At 30.4% G+C, this 21,644-nt stretch overlaps 1 protein-coding gene across 1 annotated transcript; it reads left to right on the top strand.

The window, feature by feature from the left end:
• Nucleotides 1-9,566: 9,566 nt before the first annotated feature.
• On the top strand, nucleotides 9,567-10,501 carry LOC143580089 (stress-induced protein KIN2-like). The gene is made up of 3 exons (XM_077063217.1): nucleotides 9,567-9,693; nucleotides 10,078-10,146; nucleotides 10,255-10,501. Exons 1-3 carry the CDS (start codon nucleotides 9,637-9,639, stop codon nucleotides 10,327-10,329), a joined length of 201 nt encoding a protein of 66 aa, XP_076919332.1. The 5' UTR covers nucleotides 9,567-9,636; the 3' UTR covers nucleotides 10,330-10,501.
• The last annotated feature ends 11,143 nt before the right edge of the window (nucleotides 10,502-21,644 follow it).

Here is a 21,644-nt window from a genome sequence, read left to right as displayed (position 1 = left end):
GTGATGATTATTCAAATTTATAAAATTTTGGAGCGACACAGTGGCCGAGAAAAGAAAATGATGGTGGAAACTTAAAAATGAAAGGCTGTTTTTTCGGCTGATAAAAAGTTTGTTTTGTGTGGGTTGTCTTGAAACTAGGGTGGGCTGGCTATATATAGGCAGAGAGTATATAATTCGGGTTAAAATTTGGTGACCCGACCCGGGTGATGGAAAAGTAAACAAGATATGTGAGTGGGTGGACCAGGGGTAGAATGGTCATTAAAAGGGTAGTGCTAAAGTCACGCGGGTGATATCGGATCAACTTGAGATTCTGTTAATTATGAGTTATGACTACCTCGTCGACATCGTCAAGGTTCAAAGATTCCGTTTCGAAAAGGTGGAGGAATCTTCGTTTATTTTCCTTAATAGGTTGTAATCAATAATTAATATAAGTTAATAGAAATAATAAGCTACTAATTATACTATTAAAGCAATAAAATTCCATAAATAATATGAATTATCATAAATTATTTCTAATAAAATAATTTAAAATTATTTAAATTACATTCACCATATTCTAATATAATATACTGGGAAGGTTTATGTGCATTTTAATCTTAACATGAGAACGTAAGAAATAATACCAATTTATAAAAAATGAGAACGTTAGAAACAATACCAACTACAATACCAATCTACATAAACAAAAACAATGATTTATAATTACAAAGAAAAAAACTTAAAAATTACAACAAAAGAATCAAATTAATAACAAAATAATCAGCAAATATCAGCAAATACTTATAACAGCAAAAGAAAAAATCTAATAATAACAACAAAATATAAATAACAAATACTTATAACGTCTCATAATAAAAAATTAGCAAATACGAACAAATATAAACGGTAAACACCTATAAAAATAAACCTAATAATAACAGCAAACCGGTTCTCACTGTTTTCATGTTAAGAATAAAATATAGCTGGTCATGTTTCTATAATATACTATCAATAATAATAATTCATGTGTTCCTTAATAAGTTTTTGGCTTTTCTTTTAAAATATTCATGGTAGTTTTTTTTATTTTAATTTCACTTCGGTCTTTTGTTTTTGTTTGGCTTAAAAGTGCATTTATTAGTTGTAATCAATAGTTAATATAATTACTTATTTGTTTATAATGAGAATTATAGGTTTCACAATGCAGACCCAAGTTTAATCTCCACTTTTAACATTTTTGGAGGGACACGGGTGGCTCAATAAAGGAAGACCGAGAATCTTTGTGATATGCAGTTCGATCCTGAGGGTGTCGAGTTTTACCATTAGTTGCCCTTCGGGTGGGTGGGTTTTCTGGAGATAACTTGGAGGCGCTTAAGAGTTGGGCTAGCTGGCGGTGGCCTTTTGCCATTGAGCCACCCTGTACGAAGTATCTAGGCATTCTATATTTGTTGGTCGGTAAAAAAAAATAAATTATAGTATGCACTTTTTGAAAGTATATCACGTTTTAAATGCAAATAAATTTTTAAAAAAAATGAATTATATTATGCGCTTTTTGAAAGTATATCACGTTTTAAATGCAAATAAATTTTAATATGATGTATTATTAGTATTAACTAAAATCGTTACTAAGCATGTTTGTAACGGTTTATTTAATTAATGGCTACTTAAATAACCGAAGTTTGTAGTCGTTAATAAATCGAGCGTTTATCTGATTGTTTATCTTTCTAACTTTCGTAACAATTTCTAAGCAATGCATTTTTCATGATACTTAAAATTGATTTTATATTAAAAACGACCATATTCAAATGAATTTTGAATATAATCTGTATAACCATTTAAAACAAATTACATATAAGGATAAATTCATAATGATGTGTTAATGACATTTGAAAACAAATAACGTAAAATATATGTTGGATTGAAACAGATTAAATCAAATCATCAATTATATTAAACGCTTAGATTTTCTTAAATTAATGTACTTAAAAACTTCATATGAATAATATCTTTTTGTTAAAACAATTGCTTCTTTAATGCTATAAAATTAATTTGTTAGAAAAAATAGGAATTTGTTGATTCCTGCAAGTTGAGTAGACCACTCAGGCAGACTGTGGGACCAGCCTTGTACTTTTCTGTGATCACTTTCTACCTTAATTGGATTTTACAACTACCACCAAGGCACCAAAAAGGCAAAAATTTCTCCACCCTTGAAATTTAAATTCATTTAATGAGTAAAAGTTGAAAATAAAAATTGTTTCAACTTTAAAAACTTTTTCATGGCTAAAATCCTTCAATAGTTTACATCTAGTGTGTAATCCGGGATCTCTCGCTAAAAGTAAAGAGTCGTTACCAAGTTTTACAAGGCTTGAGATTCAGTTGATTTGTTTATCTCATTATTGAACAAATATTAATAATGTATTTTGATCTTTCAATTAAACAACTACGAAAATATGTCTTGTTTGTTTATTTAAGTTCTCGAATTGCTTATACATGGCCTAGATTAATTGATTTGGACATGTCTTATTTATAATTGTCAAATAAACTTTCTTGGCTAAGACCATTATTGTCATGTGTAGAATTATGGAAGACAAACAAGTCAATTTAGGTGGGTTCATAAAGATAGGAAAATGTTGGTTGAAAATTTGAAATATCTTGGTTAGTTGGTTTGGTATAAAATTAAGAATTTTGTACTTATTTTCTAATAATTCTTTATATATCCATAGACTAATCTATTATGTACATCCACTACATTGTAAACAGGTTATATGTTATATATTATCTGACACATATTTTTTTTAGATGTTATATATGCATCCTGACACTAAGTGATACGATAAATGTTATATTTTTATAAAATTACACCAATAAAAACCTTGAAATAGTGATGCTTTGTTTTTCAAATGGATGTGATGTTTGACAATATATGTACATGGAAAATTATACAAAGATTTGTGTATTTGACAATACTTATAGGAATTTCATGTACATTTAGAAATGAGCTGACTCTAGCTAAACACGACTCATTTATTTCATCAATAAGTTAATAACTATTTTTTACAACTATTTATAGCTATAAATTTTATATATAACATGATATATGTTACGTAGTCATGTCTATCATAACATGTAAATAATAGATAGATTTTATTTATTAAACCAACTTACAAGTTGCAGACAACAATGTTGTAAAAGCAGGTCTACAAGGCCGAGTACTCTCTAAGTACTCGTTACAAGGTATGGCGTCGAGGAGAGTTCTTTAACTCTGCCTAGTTAATAAGAATCGATCAAATGTGGTCAGACTCGGTCAGAATCGCATGTAATCGGTCAACTTGAGCCGATTTTGACTTAAAAAATAAAACACAATTCATATTTATATAATATTAAAAAAAGAATATCGTTTTTAGTTAATGATTAGCAAATTTTAAAATAATTTAGCATTTAAAAATATGTTTCTCTTATTTATATTGATATTCACTTATTTTGTTATAAATATCGGTATACCTATGATATTTGACATATATATAATATCCAAAAATTAATTTCTTTTATATTTCTCATTTCTCAACTCTCCGAGTACGCCTAACTCCTCAGTTGACTGTTTAGAGACCGTCTAACAACTTTTAAAACCTTGGAAACATTATTATTATTATGTTAATTAAACTCAAAATTAAAATAGTGATAGTTTTTATTTATTAAACAAGCTTACAAGTTGAAGACAATCTATGTTAAACTCACAATAACATAAAGATGGACAATCTAAAAGAAGTTGAAATTTTTAATAAAGTAGTTTGGGGAGGTGAGTCAGGAGTGAGCTGTTTCATTAAAGGTAGGTTTGGTATATCCAACAAAAGCTGTCAAACACTCACCCCCACCATAACAACATTAATGTCATGCAACAATCCTAGTCATCATGTGTTGTCCACATGATGTGGAGTCCATATCTCCAATTGGTTTGATCCAACGGTGCTCCATACCCTCCCACACGCTACCATCACACCTAGATTCTAGATTCTACAAATAGAAATAATAAAATAATAAATAATTCAATGATTTAAAGACCCAATAGTAAATTGGTGTTTGTGTGGTCAACTAATCCTTAAAATTGATTAGTGGCTGAATTCGTTTCATTTGAATATATTCGTATTTTGATACAAAAAAAATTCACCTAAGGTTAACGTCTGTAAGCACTCGCTTGAAGACATGACAATACGGTGAGATAAAACTCGTTCACCTTAAGGATTCAACTGGTGAAAGTCGTCTAATCGGCTAGTCTCTTATTATCACTCTGGTGGCTGGTGCCTCTAAAACTAAATGATGTGAATAAAAATCGAACATGAGTCATGAAACACCGCGTTTATTCATTATCACTCCACCACTAGCTAATTGGACCTAGATTCTAGATTCTACAAATACAGAAATAATAAATAATTCAATGACTTGAGGACCCAATAGTAAATTTGTGTCTTGTGGTATAACGTTGGATGGTCGTCAGGAAACCACTACACGTGTGAAATTGTTTTATACGTGTGTTTTGATAAGCATTGCGGTGTACATTACACACCGTATAGACTTCGAAGATAAGCATGCTGGTGGGGCCCACTAAGATAAATACAACTTACAAGGTCAGTCAACCGCTTAAATTTATGACTTTTTGTAGAGTTTGCTTTTATTTTAAGAAATAGGAAATAATAAATATCATTATAATGGTTAATTTATTTTTAGTTAAATCATTCACATTCAGTTTTATAATACAATAATCTTGAAAAAAAAATGACTACTCCACTGCTTTTTTTTTTTGGAACGGCAAATTTCATTAAAACAGCTAGTAAAAAGCTAGAAACTGAATAAAAAAAACAAGATTACAACATAAAATTACACCAATATTTCCACAACAAATTTTTAAAAGACGAACGATTTTTTATCCATAGAAATCCCTACGATTTAATATCTTCCACGGTTTTTGCGATGCAAACCGTCTTATTTGAAAAGATGACTTCGTTTATAGTCTTTTAAATGCATCAACACGCTGTGAGAATGATCCCGAGTAAAACCTGTTTTTTTGAGTCCCCAAATTGCTAGTTTCAAAATAATGTAGCAAGTCGCATATCAAAAAAGCATAGATAAAAAAAAAATGTGACACTAATTGCTAACAAATTACCAACGAATTGCCAAACTAACGTGACAAAACAACAAGAAGTGGGGAGACTACTCCACTACTAACCACACAAACAGTGCATGACATTACCTTAAAGTTAAAACAAGTCATCTGTGACTGTCTTGCTCTAATTTTAGGAAGCTATTTTTTATTTATTATTGTCATACCGAATCAACGGAACATATATTTGTGTCGTGTGGTTTTGCAACAAGTATTGTAGTACGAAAACATTAAATGTAAAACTAATCTTGAAAAGGAGGCCATTGCTCCGCAAAATATAACATTTTTGTATTAATCGGTATAATATTCTTTTTTTTCATTAAAAAAACCGGCATTCTTTAAAAAGACTTAGTTATTTTAAGAAAACTTTTTTTACGACGTTTTTATTGAAAAACAAATTCACCATAATAACGAGTGTCTTTTTATCTTTTATATGAATACCATATTGTTATATAAAATTTTTAAAAAAAATTAGTGGGTGTTTTACGTATTGTGTTTTACCAAAATTATGTTTTACAAAACTGTGTTATACAATTGTATTTATCATTGTGTTTTTTTTCCACCGTGTTTTTTACATTGTGTCATATAATTGTGTTTTTATCATTGTGTTTTTTTTCATTGTGTTTTTTTCATTGTGTTTTTTAAATTGTGTTTTTTATAGTGTCCATTGTGTTTTTTTCGGTGGCCGTTTTTCGATAACTTTTTTTCGGCGACTTTTCGGTGAATTTTTTGGCGATTTTTCCGGTGAAATTTCTCGAGGATTGTTTTCCAGTGACTTTCCGACGAATTTTCCGGTGAAATTTCCATAGACTTTTCTGGAGAGGTGACGGTTGTGGTGCGGTGGGCAGTGGAGTGGTGGTGGTTGTAGGAGATGAGTAAAGATGTAAGTGGGTTTTATGTAAGTGAGTTTTTGAAATTAATTTAAGCGGGTTTTGAAATTAAAGTAAGTGAGTTTTGATATTAAAGTGTTAATACTAAAATACCCTCATTCTTAGGTTTTTTAGAAAAATCAAACTTTTTATTTGAACCAAACCCTATATAAACAAACAAAGAAATTATGTCAGTGAAAAAAAACACACTTAATTCCAACCGTAAACTTATCAAAACAATTAAAAGGTAAGGAATGGGGCCTAGCTATGATGGAATGATGTTTATCTGACTGGGAGTTATCTTAATTAAGCGAAACTAGAATATTCCGTTGATATGTTTTCTTGTTTATTATTTTCCTTTTTAAAATACAAAACTTTCAACATCTATCATATGTTTTTAAACGTGTCGGTGTCTATACTTTAATTAATTAGTTAATTTAGTTTTAAGTGCCTTTTATAATTGAAGCATTGCAATGTTCAAAAAATAAATAGCCTAACTCATGTACAATGTCTAACCATGGTCTCTTTTAGTCTATCGAGGAATATCGTTAGCTGGTATAGTTATCTCCAAAACAATCGATCGTTAATTGTGTGAGATGCCTTCACCCATTTGCTCGAAAACCCTCTATGTCCGTCTTTCTATGACAAACATCATGTTGCTCTTATTAAAACCCGTCAAACTTCCACTTCCAATTGAAACCTTGCTCAGCTATTTCTTGTCTTGTATTAGAAATGACATTCAAACTGAGCTAAACAGCCTTAAACCACAACCCTTAACCCATACAATTAATATATAATCCTTCCAAACTTTTAAAAGAACAATTAATAGATTGGGTTTTGCGATTCAAAAAGGGGTAGCGGCGCAGCTTGTTGCCCGCTTGCCTTCTGTTTCGATGTAATCCAGTAAACAATTAATACGGCAATTATTGTTTTAAAAAAAAAGAACATATACTCTCAAACCAAAATCTAAGTATCATGTCTATACGTTTCTTAAATTATTAAGACATCAACCTACCCATTTTAATTTATTTTGTTAAAAACGTTTTAGCAAATTTTAAAAACTTTTAAAGTTTTGCTTTTATTAGGTTTTTCACTTTCAAAACTAAAAACATTTTACAATCGACTATAAAAGCAACCATTATAAAATTTCTTTGATAATTTCATAAAATAATCCAATTACAATAGAGAGACGACATGCAATAATCTGCGTCGCAACCCCCATTTTGAAACTTATTATCGTATTTTTTTCCCACAAAAGCAAGGTTTTCAAAACTCTTCGAAAAGCCAATAAACATAAGAAGCAAGTGGCGGACTGGTGTCGATTACGACTTTTTGAAGTGGCCCGACAAACTTATCTATCATTATGTACCATATATCCATATCAAATTATTGCACTTTTAGTAACCTAAACAAAAGGACACACCACGTGAAAATATGATTTCTGCGTTGAAACGCCACGATTTATTTCCATCGTTTTTTTATTTCTAAACCAATGCTCGAGTTTCGGTTTAGCTTTTGCAATCTAATAGCTGGTTGTTTCTAACGTGGAATCGTTGAGATAAATGATGTTGTGCTAGTAATAGCGGAAAGACATCTGTGAAATAAATTGTTTTCACGACTGAAATAGATAATTGAAACATCAAATTACAATTATCTTCCATGTAATATTCGAGGATGAAGTTAGGGTCAAAAGTTGGTTAACAAATTAAATGATCTCAACTACAAAAATTAATATTTAACCTCTAGAAAAAGAAAAGGAAAAAGGGTATTTAAAAAATAATAATAAAACTAAACAAGTTTAAAGATAAACATCTTTTTTAAAATAATAATAAAACTAAACATATATAGAGGCCCAATTTTCTTGCTTAAGTTCATTGATAGTCCTTCGATTTGCATCAAGTTGTCTAAAAATATCTGGCCCTATTGAGCAGAAATGTGTTTAGTCACGTAGTGAGTTAAGGGGTGAAATTCGAAACACATAGATTTTAATGTGCGTATTTGCTTGATATGCGAGGCACTAGAGTAGTTATTACGTTACATTTTTCAAGTAGCGAAATAATTATTACTCTAGGGTAGTTTTGTTATGGTGTTATAATAGTCACCACAACAAAATTGAAGTAACGCAATAATTATTCCACTAATTTGAAATTGTACAAAAGTTCTACAACGTATTATTTTCATTTGATTCGCACGCCTTGAATCGAAAAACCTATTTGTATATCATAACGCTTATATGGAATACTATATTTCTGATAAATTTATATCAAAATATAAACGTTCAACCAACTCTATTCATATAGAATGATAAAAATAAATCTAGTATTATAAATACTGAGGGGGTGTTTTTGATTCCTTATTTTTACCTCCTTATAACTTATTAACTTTTATAAGTTAAAAAAAGGTGTTTGAAAAATGTGACTTTTTTTTTACTTTTTAGAGAAGGAAAAAAGAGTTTTTATAAGTTAGGAGGGAACTTATCAAAACCGATAAAAGGAGGTGCAAATAAGGAATCCGAAACATGGCCTGAAATCCTGAAGCATGCATTACTTTACTATTTAATTATTAGCTCAATAGGTTTGTTTAACATAAAAAATCTCTACAAAATTAAAACTTTAAAGCATTATCCAAAGACCAAAGCTATTTATGTATTTGGGATTTTCTTCTCTCCAACGGATTGGGTATCCATATATACCCAAGGCCTAAGCCCAACTTTTTCCGCTGTTCGGTCTGTTTTTACTTGGGCCAAAGCCCATTGCTTGAAACATTTTTTAGATCCAGTATTTTGTTTACACAAATTATGGTGCATTTGATATAGCGTTGTTCACAAGTCGAGCCGAACCGAGCGAAGTCTTACTCGTTGCTTGGTTCGTTTACAACCTAACCGAACGGCAAAAATTCGTATCGAACGAAAATCAAAACGAGCCAAAACCGAATCGAGCATTTTTCGATCGGACATCGAGCGATTTTTGAGCATTATATATTTCTTTTTAACTTTAAAAAATTCAATAAGAAACAAGTTTGAAGTTTGTAAATAATATATTTTATAAATAAATTAGTAGTTTTTAGTCTAACCTGTATAGATTGTCAATTTAGTCTAACATGTTACATTATAAAGAAAAATAAGGGGCGACTAATATGTAATATGTTATTATTTATAAAAAAGTGTAACAAAACGTTTACTATATATGCTATATTACTTTACAAAATAAATAAATTGTATTGATGTTTCGGTTTGGTTAGTTCAGTTATTCACGTATAGCCATAACCAACCCCTAAAAACCGTTATATAAATTCTAAACCGATAATTAAACCTCCAGTTTCTAAATTGGTTTGGTTATTCTGGCTATGGTTCGATTATTCGCTTTTTTGCTAACTTTCGTAAAAAGAACGTAAGAAGACATGAGGAGGCGACGATTTTATTGAATCAAAATAGAAATCATATAAGATGATACCAAGTGTAAACTTCTCTACCTCAAACACAAAAGTCTTCCTATTCAAATGCTCCAAATAACATGCACAAATTTATGGAAATACAAGCACTTACATGTTATATATATATAATTCAATCTCCCCTCTTACATTTTCATCAAACAATCCATTTATATTCATACATTTCGAAATCTCAAAACAAGAACCATGAACAACGATCAAAGCGCAGGGTTTCAAGCCGGCCAAGCCAAGGGCCAAGCCGAGGTCAGTATCTCGATCTCTACCTTCATATTCATTATATTTTAGATATCTTTTATAAAAGGCTAATCTTGAAAAGAATTTAGAAATGAAACTCATTAAATTAACAATTAGATATGTATGTATATGCATGCATGCGCGTAGGAGGGTTTTTTAAAAAACCACAAAGTTACGAGAAAACTGAAAAATCAACTACTAGCCAAATAAATTAAAAAAAATAAAAAAAAGTAATTATAAGGTTAGATGTAAAAAACAGAAATATAAAAAAGAAAATATATGTAGCTCACTTACATATATGTAGCGTACAAGTAACAACATATATGTAACTTGGCGAGCTACAGTTTTCTCGTATTTATGTATGTAACGTTTTGTTATTTATGTTGTTTTCAGGAGAAGGGTAACCAGCTGATGGACAAAGCTGGCCAAGCTGCTCAGTCAGCCCAGGACTCAGCACAACAGGTCACAATATTTAAATTAATTTCCAAATAATTTTGATTTAGTAAAAATGATTTATTTTGATGTTAGAAGAAATATTATATTTGACTAAACTATATACAAATTGATCAGGCTGGACAGCAGATGAAGGCAGGTGCACAAGGAGCAGTAGATGCAGCCAAAGATGCCACTGGAATGAACAAATGAACCTCTAGGGACCATTTTATCAACCATCATAACTATTTATTTAATTAATTTTAACAAGTTTTTGTATTTTATTTTATTTTTATATGTACTCGAACAAAAACGAGAAACTTGATGTACTCGAGCTCTTAAATTTGTTCTAATAAATTTAAAAAGCAGCAGTGGGGTGTTGAACTGTTCGTTTGACGCCCTTCTTGCAATTATTTCTATACATTTATATATCTTGCTTTATACGTCTCGAATAATCTATAAATGTTAGTGAGCATAGAAAATGACACGTCAATGGGGTAACATTCTGGTGGATCGACGATGGGTTGAAAATGATGTGTCGATAAGCAAACCACAACGAATACGACCAAACACATGTAAGTTATCTTGCAATTAAAAACTTCATTTCAAGAGGAATTTGATTAGGTTTGTTGGAATATGGACAAGAAACAACAAGACAACAAATGTTGTAAGTTGTAACATTTGACAGGACAACATTTCAATCAACTTGTGATCATCATATCAATACAAAAAATGGTACAATTTTTTTTTTAAGGTAACATTAACTTGAGGTCAAGATTAACATTTTATAATTTTTTAATCATATCTTATACATCAAACTGCCACTTTTGACCCATACACACTTAAAAGCTACTCATAGATGAAACTATTGAAATTTAAACATGCCAACATTTATTATTAAGTTTTAGTATGTAATTAAAATATTAAATCATAGAATTTAGTTAAACCAAAATGATGGTTTCCCGTTACAAACCAGTAGCCAATTTTTTATAATTTGTTTTGAACGGCTTTTAGATCCGCATTAAGCCTTTGACTCACCAATTACCATTACCCAAATTCGAATCCTGTGACGGGATTTTAACCATCACAATTTTTGACGTCCTAGGGTATCAAACTCGAGATCTCCGCATGAGGAAACTCATAAGGGAAAAACCTCTTACCACCGAACAAGAGGCCCACACGGCCCAATTTGACCCAAAAGTTATATTAAAGACACAAACTACCCTAAATAAAATTGTTTTGGTCCACGTATAGTGTAGTCCGGACCGTTGGTTTCTTACCTGTCTTTCAGCAGAGAAAGAAAGCTAAAACATATCATTTGAGTATGTTGGACTACTTTATAACATCAACATACAAGACTTCAAATTTTCAAAAGAAATATAGAGAACTAATTTGCATTTTGCACATCTTTTTGGGCACAAAATCATGATATTTTCAAGTTTGGATCCCATCAATAGAACCACATGATTGCAGGCTTGTAGCAAATTAGATGACACAAATGGACCCTAAACAAAGAAAAGAAGACCAAAAGATGTTTTCTTTTTACAAAAGAAAAATGAGAAGCATGTGAAGTTTGCTCTAGTGGAGTAGGAGCCTTTCCATAAAGAATGGGTATTTAATATTTATTATTTAATTCAAAGTTTAAGATGCAAAATAAATATCCTTAGGAGAAAAAGAAAAATTTGCCTATGGTTTTATACATGTTCAAAGAGAAAGCAAGAGAAAAGGCTAATCACTTCTTCATCATGGCTAGGATTCACCATCACAAATGTTCCAACCTCAAGCCAGCTTAGTTATTTAATTTGTAGTAGGGGTGTCTATAGGTCGGGTTTGGCCTAAAACCATAACCAAAAGCAAGATGTCGGTTATCGGATAAGCATAACCGATTGGTTATGTCGGTTTCGATTAATCAGTTTTGAAGGGTTATAGTGGGTTGGTTATGAGCTGATTAACCATGAATTGTTTAGCTAAAAATAACTCAAAACGATATAACTGGGCATGATATTGACCTAAAAGTTTGGACTTGGGGTTTTCTCACAGTTATGGGTTTCCTCTTTAATGGTGTTCTTGGGTGAGGCTTGGAGCATTAAAATCAGTATGGACGGTTGACACTCTTCTTAGGAAAACTTATTTTGGGTATTGGGAGTAGTTCCAAACATTGTTAAAAAATGAATTAATTATTATTACATATATGTATAAATTAGTATATTACATATAATCAACATAAGTACATATAATCTACAAAATTTAAAAAACATGTATATAACCGGTCTAGTTTGGTTTTGACGAGTATGGAAACCTTGTTAACGATAACCGATCCACTATTATCGATTTTCAGAAAACCATTTAATCGACTCACCGGTTTTATAGTATGATTCGATCTCATTAGTTAATTTGATTATGAGTAAGTTAATTAAGTATTTGAAGTGGTAAAAGACAATTTTGCCATGCTTATGTTGTCACTTGATGACCCTGGTCCTTGGGGCATTTTTGTCATTTTCTAGTCCTTGTTTTCTTCCTAATGTTGGGTCAATTTAGTTTTGTTTTAGTACTTTTATCCTTTTACTAGTTTTTGCATTCTTTCAGAATATTTGGAAATTATATTAAAAAAAAGCAAGAATCAGAATCCATAAAGAAATTAAAAACATATAAAAAATTATTTAATAATCTCTAAAAGTTAACCCCTATAAGTGTGATAAATTACTATTATGACATAATATATCACATCACATGCTAAGATAAAGTACAACCTAAGATGAATGGTTCAAGCACTTGATTACTCGTGTAACTACTAATGGCCTACGAGGGGAACAAGTTAATCATTTTCATTATCTTGATCATGTTTTAGCACACATTAAATCAGATCCAAGTTGTTGAATAAGGAAATGGAATTCGACTTGCCACCAACTCTAAAAGAAGTCTTCATAAGTAAGAAAACGGCGTTATATTCTTTAGTTGTTAGGTAACTTTCTTTTAAGGCGTACAAAATAATAAAACCAGCGTATTATGTTATATATTATCAATCGCTTTTGATGTGATTATAGACAACCTAATTACGCACATCTTATATAAAAATTATAAACTATATCTAATATGTTTTGTTAAATTTTGAAAAAAAAAAAAACATAATCAAGGTCCATGTTCAATTAGGGGTGTGTTTTTTAACCGTACCCGAATAACGAACCCGATAAAAAGCGACCCAAGACCCGAATAACCCGACTCGAATTTACCCGACCCGATTAAACTCATAACCTGAGATCAAACAATTGGGTCGGTATTTGGGTTGAAATATCCTTAATCGGGTAAATCCGAACAACCCGAATATCTCAAAGTTAATGCTAATTTTAACTGTGTGGATTATTTTGGTAGTCTAATTTATTGATGTTAGATTAATATGGGAATAATTACGGTAGAATTTTTTTAATTCAAACATTTGTGTGAGTGATATGCTTGTAAGGTTTATTATGTTAAAATGGAAAGTGAAAGATTGTATAGATGCTACTATATGTTTCATTCCCTATGGTGTATGCTTCAGATAACGAAAAACGATTTTAGAATATACACAATTATTATGCTGAAATGTTTATCGGTTTGAATATTCGTCAAAAGATACTTATGAAAATCTGAGTTAAGCAACTTCTTTTAACTCATGGTTTTATTTATTTATGATCTTGTTAAAGGTGAATAATTTTTATAACTTTTAAAACCTGAAACCTGACCCAAATTTACCCGACCCGTTTAACCTAAAAACCGAACAACCCGACCTTATTTGGGTCGGCTTTTTTTTTTTTTTTTCATTTTTCTTAATTGCAACATATTTTCAGTCATAAGTCTGTTGCTAAAATTCTTAATTTAAAACCCTGTTATAATTTTTAGTTTTCTTTTATTTTCAAACACATCCAAAAGGTACAATGTACATAAATATACAGACAAACACATACATATATAGTAACACAAATCAAACTAAAAGATTTTACAAATTCACAAAAGTTTACATAAATATTTCAACCAAGTTATTATGAAATTCCCAATCTTATAGAATGTAAACTCAATAAAAATGAGCTTGACGTTATAATTCAGGATATATAACATAAAAACATTGCATCCAGTCTTGTATATATAGCTCCATCTATAGTTGACTGTGCAACTAGTCTCGCATGCAATGTGGGTTACCGGATCGATGACACCTACATTCGAGATGATCGATGATGATCACCAGCGGATTAATAATAGATCGTTAACATATGATGCAAAAAATCTTAGGTGTCATCGAGCAATATATGACTTATTAAGACATGTGTTAACATTCATATACTTCGACAATACCAGATTTTGCATGATATGATATTAATTAATCCGCTGGTGACCGTCAATTCATGGATTACTGATAAAAATTTTAAAAATAAATTTTCTTTTTCATATTTGGTTTTTGTGAGAGACGTTTTGAAATAATAACAAATTAAATAAAGATAATCTAACTTTACTATAAGATGTTTTGATCAGCATGTCATTTTTATAATTAAGTTCACAGCAGCATGACATGAGTTTACTATATTTTTTCAGATACACATACATGTAATGTTTAATACAATATTATTATACGTGGATAACAATACTGGATGCATATTGCATATATCGACACCGAATTACTTTTTTATTTGCTATAAATTATAATAATAATTTAAAAACAATTAGACTATACAAACATGGAGATTTAAATAAACATAATATGAAATTTAGTAGCAATTGCCTTCTGTTATTCAACTAATTTGATCTATGTTCCAACTTTATACAAAATAGCCTCGATCTTTTGCAACACCAAGATATTAAAGATTAATTTTGTTAGATGCTATTTGGGAGTTAGTAGAAAAATTAGGTTATTTAAATTGTATAATGCTAGTTAGTAGAAAGATTATTATTATTATTATTATTATTATTATTATTATTATTATTATTATTATTATTATTATTATTATTATTATTATTATTATTATTATTATTATTATTATTATTACTAGGAGGGTTCTATATATAACTACTAATCCCTTTTAAAGATTTGAAGTTTAAAATAGTGTTCTTTACAAATGTTTCAACAAGTAATTGTACATTTATATCGATTAGAAAACCAAAAATAATATTTGTATTTGTAATGATAAATCGATATTGTTTATAGAAATAGTTTTGATAAAAATAAAAGTTTTATTTTTTTAAATAAGATAAAAATAACAAAATGAGTGACTATTAATCTATTTATGAATTACACATTTTGATATTTATTAAAAATAGTTTCTCTACATAACAATTTGATATTATACAAACTAGGAGTATTTGGTTAGAAACTTTACTTGTTTTATGCTTACGATACCCATTTGATGTCAGAAGAGTTGTTGGTACACAGCCCGCAAATAAATTCAAATTTTCAAAACACGAACCAATTCTAACTTGGTTTTAAACTAATCAAGGTCGTCTATGATGGAATTTAAACTTGGGTCACACACTTAGTCTCAGCTAAGACAACAGGAAAATATGAGACAAAATTATAACTGATTTGATCTAGAAACAATAGAGCGTTGATTTTATTTTTATTTATTATCCTGGAGAGAGATATATAGCATTTAATATATGTAGAAAAAAACTATCGAGGAAATACTATTCATTCATTCTTAAGCATATAATCGTATGTTGCTGTAAAAAAGAAAAAGTAAATAAAAAACCGGGCATTTTTATTTTATTTTTTTAAATTTATTTGGGATACATGAATCATCTAACCAATGATATGGTAATTATCCATCACAGCCACTAAAATTAGATTGCTTTGACTGTCAGTCCACATGGCATTGACAAATCAACTACCATTTACAACTACAACACTTCTAAATTAATACATTCGTTTATCCACTATTACATGAAAGAAAAAATTATTATGTACACAAATTGATACAACGAAGCTATAAAACGAGGTCTATCACTCATTCTTGGGTCAAACTACCAGTGTTATCCCACTTTGATTCAGTCAAGCGTTATTAGACTATCAGAGCAAATGCAGGTGCAATAAAGAGGAGATAAAGATGATACAAGCGATAACACATGTGGCTTGTTGGTTAATACAATTATACAAGCGATAAAGATGATAAAATTTTTGACATTGCATATATAGAAATTTCAACATCAAACCCATAGAAAACCCAAACTTAAATGATAGACATCCGGTCGTCCATCCATCGAAAATTTCTGAACCCATAAAAAAATTTATAGCTACGCCACTAGTTTGGAGCTTCAAATTGTCTTTCCATATGTAGTTCAAATGTTCAATTCAATTAATATTAAAAAGGAATGTGTACCCAAAAAATAAAAAAATAAAAGTGAAGCTAATACTCATAAGTCATAACTGCAAGCAAGAGTGGGTGCTACTGTTTGATCTACAGTACCACTCGTGCAGCATAAATGTACAAACCACAAAGCATCCAGATTTAACAGACAAGTGTGTGTACGTGTGTTTTGTTGTTCCAAACCACTACTCTCAACTCAAGCCTCCTGTTTATTTGGATGATTGTGCTTTGTTAGTTTGTTTCTTACCTACTCTCACCTGCCACCATGTAATCACAACCTTCTCCTTTCTATCCATTTACAAATATATATTTAGTTTAAAATATTATAATTATAAGTTATATAATTTATTGTTTATCTTGATATTAGATTATGTTTCATGTTTGGATTTTAAGGGGTGCTTGGGATTTGCTTATTTTCACCAACTTATAACTTATTAACTTTTTGAAAAGTAATAAGATGTTTGGGATTGCTTATATTTTGAGAGGAAAAGTTCTATAAGTTACACTTTTGTAACTTATTAACTTAAAGAAAATTTATAAGAAGGTAAAATAAGGAATCCAAACACCCCCTTACTAACGAAAATTCCGAAAATAAGCATTTATGAAAACAAATTTCAAGTTTTAGGCGTCATTTGCAAGAAATTCCAGAAATAGGTACTACAAACTAGTCATGACGAGTAGTTTGTAGAACCAATTAAAATTGTCACGTGTCCTTAAACTAACCATAACGAACATGTTTATAATTATTTACTTGTCACGACTAAATATGTTTCATGCCTTATAATCAAAGCCCACGAGTAATTCATAAGTACTTTAGTCGCGACGAGTAGATTGTAAGGTTAAAATAGTCGCGACAAGTTAACTACAAATAAACTACTCATGTAGGGAATGTAAACTAGTCGTCGCGACTAAAGGACTTATGAATTATTCGTTGGCGTTGATTATGAGGCGTGATACTTATTTAGTCGTGACGAGTAAATGATTAGTGAGCATGTTCGTTACGGTTAGTTTAAAGGTACGTGGCAAGTTTTAATTGGTTCTACAAACTACTCGTGTGTTATCAAAATATACTCATCACGATTGGTTTATAATATATATTTCTGGAATTTCTTGCAAATGACACCTATAACTTGTAATTTGTTTTCATAAACGCTTATTTTTAAAATTTTCCCTCTTACTAATCATATTTATAGTATTTAGGACATGTTGTTGGAAAGTACTAATGTACGAGGTTACGGTAACAAGTAATAACCCTTTAAGTTGTTCTTGTTTCATTCACACAATTGTATTGACTTTTTTTTCAATTAAAATAACGTTAACTACTTTTCATTTCTTTTTATTAAAATACTTTCAAAGGGGTGGTTGTCGTCCCAAACTTCTCACACTTCTTGTATGAATGCATCATCTCTCTCTTTCACATATGTTAAATCACCTTCTTCAATATATCTTTTTTCTCTTTTCTAAGCATTCACATCTCATTTCACACCCTCATTTTTATAATTTAACTCAAAATCATCATGACTTAAATTTATGCCGTTTTATAAAAATCTCATACATTTCCATCGCTATATTGTTTTTAGTTATGTCTTTACATATAACTTAAATAACATGTATATGTGTCAACATTAAGCTAAAATTAGATCAGGTGAATCTGGGGATGGGGTTTAGGGATGGGAATGGGATGAAATTGCGGTTTATGTTATTAACTTCTTTAATTTTTAAGGCTGAGGACAAGGACAAGGACGAGGGATTGGATGTAAATGCTCTAAATGCATGGTCTTGTCCCTAACCTTCCTAAACTCTAAACTTGTTTTATTTTAAATAATGCTAATTAATTTCCATAATAATAATAATAATTAAAAAGCAACTATTTGATAGAAATTACATATCATTAATATAAAAATAGCAAATAATATAAAACTACATGAGAATATAAAAACATAAAAAAGCAACAAATTATCCGTTGAGTGTGGATATGTGGACACTTGAAATATGCTAAGCTAGATCCCCTCATATGTTGTATAAATTTGTTTTGCAATGCAATTCTCGAGCAGTCTAGTTATTTACTTATAGAACATACTAAATGGATGAGAGCTCGTTTTCTTAAAATGTGCATTATGCAAGACCATCATGTTGTAAGATCATAATTATGTAATATGATTCACGCATACATTATTCTTTTAGTTTTTGTACGATGTGTAGGCAATTTCGAGTTTTAAGTATAGTCCAGCACGCTTTGAGGACACCAAATGCTCGTTCCACGTTCTTTCGAGCCAATACTTGTGCTAACTTGAATTTTTTGCTTACAAGTGTTCGGAATTGAATATGCTTTCATAAGCAAGCCCGACACGGGTATATCCTGCCTGCAAGATAACATTCATATTTGCAATATTGTGTCATGTTAACTAGAAATGAAGTATGATGCACAGTTCTATTGAGCGCATTGTTGTTTAATGATGTTTAATTGAAAAAGAGAATGTCATTGTTGGAACCCACAAAACTAAAAATGTATGCCAAAACCGTATATCGCTCGAGAGTACCGCCTTGAGCATAATTGTATGGTACTGGTGATCACCTCTCATGAATTGACCCCGCCAACTCATCGGACAATATCTCAAGCTAGTGTGTGTACAATCAATACTACCGAGCATCACCAGAAACCCATCACGTATAAAATATGTACATTGTTTGTTGTCTGTTTACGTAGTTATTCACGTTCGTGCATTTGAATAACACCGGTACAAAAATGATCAAATAACCCATGACTTGAAACTTTTATAAACATCTTCAAGTATTCATTCACGCATTGCAAACTATAACGTAAGCTAGTTGAAGTAATGCTTTGCGACAACTTGAAAGATATTTATCCTCTAGCTAGCATCAAAAGATACCTAAAAACGGTATTGCCTTTTCAAGTTGTTGACGGTGCATAAAAATAGTTCTCTACTCATCCGAAACCTATCCCTAAGTCCATGAAAAATTCATTTATATTTCATCATCTCATACCAAACGACATTTGACTGGCAAGACCCTACGTGGTGGGGCGCTACCCCACCCCATGGAACCACCATAGTGCCAAGAACAATGCCTCAGGGGCACTATTGGGGGGGGGGAGGGTTGGTTTTAATTGGTGGGATGGTTTATTTTATTCTTTTTAATCAATAATGATATTATTAATAAAGAGATAATGATTAGTAGAGGCTTCATTCACCACATTCATTTTAGCCATAAAACCCCTATGATGACGTGGCGTCACATGACGCATGACGCTCCCATAAGAGCTCCTCCATCTACTACACATGGTCTTACAAGGCTTTTAGTATACCAAATGACTCAAAAAGTGTAAAGAAAAAAAATTTAATATTTATGATTTTTATCATTTGAGACAAGAAGAATGTTACTTATATTATTGTAAAAAAGAAAAAAAAAACCTATCTTATCTTTTTTTTTGAACGACCAACAAAAATAAAATGCCAAGGTACTCCGTACAGGGTGACCCAATAGCAAAAGGCCACCACGAGCTGGCCCAACCCAGCCGTACGGAGCCCCTAAGCGGCTCAAAGTTATCTCCAGTTCCAAGGAAAACCCACTGCCTGAAGATAACCCACTGCCCGAAGGCCCACTGGTGGTAAAACCCGGATGTCCTCAGGATCGAACTGAAAATCACAAAGATCTCACTCTTCCTTAATAGAGCCACCCACATCCTCCCAAAGTGTTATAAATGAGAATTAAAATTGAGTTTTCATTGAGAAACTCAAGCTTCCTACCACTACACCATATTGGATGGATAAATCCTATCTTATCTAATATCTTTTATAGGAAAATACCTTTCTTTTATTAAATATATAAAACTAATAAACGTAGTAACCACCATTAAAAAGTTATATTGTTATTGTCTTTTTTTCTCTCACTTTTCTTTAATATTAATAGCATCGGGTGCCTTACGCATATAAAAAGGGACCATTCTTCCCAATGAAGCGTGTGAAAAAAGTGAATTCTATGAGTGGAGCATTGAATCACCATTCAATAAAGCAACATTCAAACCAAACACCCTCCCAAGTATAAAAAATAATTAAAACATTAAATTTCACTTTTATTCATTTATTATTAAATATGATTATAGATAACTAAACCTTTCATTTTTCATTGAACATCATTTATGTTTGTTGTTGTGCATTTCAATTTTCACTAACTACATGAGATTTTCAGTTGGAAGGAACCAACCGATTGACAAGCAATAAACATAAAAGACGTTTAGTGCAGTTTTCTTTACTTAAAAATTAAATGTGTTATTAAGTTTTTAACCATATATCTAAAAAAAGGTAAAATCTTATTCATTCAAACAAATCCGTATTATGTTTATTGTTTTACATTTCGTTTCACTAACCACCTTAGATTTTCAGTTGGAAAGAACCAAACGACTGACAAACGATAAACATAAAGATGTTCAGTGTAGTTTTCTATACTTTAAAACGAATGCGTTATTACCTATAAAAAAAGTAAAAATCTTATTCATTCAAACAATTCCGTAGGTGTCACATTTTAACTTTTAATTCTTTATCAAGAGTTACAAGCAGACATGAACTAAAGATTTTGATTTTTGATAAACAATGTATACCGACCAATACAATCAGAACTGTAGTGTACAATGATGGTTTTATTTATTGGTAACATATTTGTGTAATCTTAATTACGTAATTTATGTAATTCTAATGTAAATTATAATTGTATTAGCAATATATATGATTATTTTATTAACTGTATTTCAGTTAATGGTTAAAGTTTAAAATTTTCATCAATTACCTGCGTAATATACGGGCCTCAAACTAGTATCAAATATAATAATATTTATTTAGAAAAATTAAAATTTAAAAGATTTCAACCATTTTCCACTTAAATTAATAGCATATGTGAGAATATTAAATGGAATGTTTCACACCTAATTGTCCCTGTCTTGAAAATGAAAGATAGGATACAAAAATCCACCAAGAAACTACAAATTCAACTACACATGGAAATCCTAAAATCCCATTAAAGATTTACATGTTTGATCATGTGGGTCACAATATTTTTAATTATTAATCAATTTGTCTTTTATTAATTTAAAAAAAAAAACAAAAAAGCTAAAATTCTTGGAGTGATTATATAAAATAAACACCATTATCACCATATGCTCTCCTTTATATGGCAAATGCATAA

The sequence above is a fragment of the Bidens hawaiensis genome, unplaced genomic scaffold (assembly GCF_021521415.1).
Source record: "Bidens hawaiensis isolate Kalapana, Puna unplaced genomic scaffold, B.hawaiensis_p1.1 tig00030221_1, whole genome shotgun sequence".
Taxonomy (NCBI): Eukaryota; Viridiplantae; Streptophyta; class Magnoliopsida; order Asterales; family Asteraceae; genus Bidens; species Bidens hawaiensis.
This window is presented reverse-complemented; position numbering and strand designations above follow the sequence as displayed.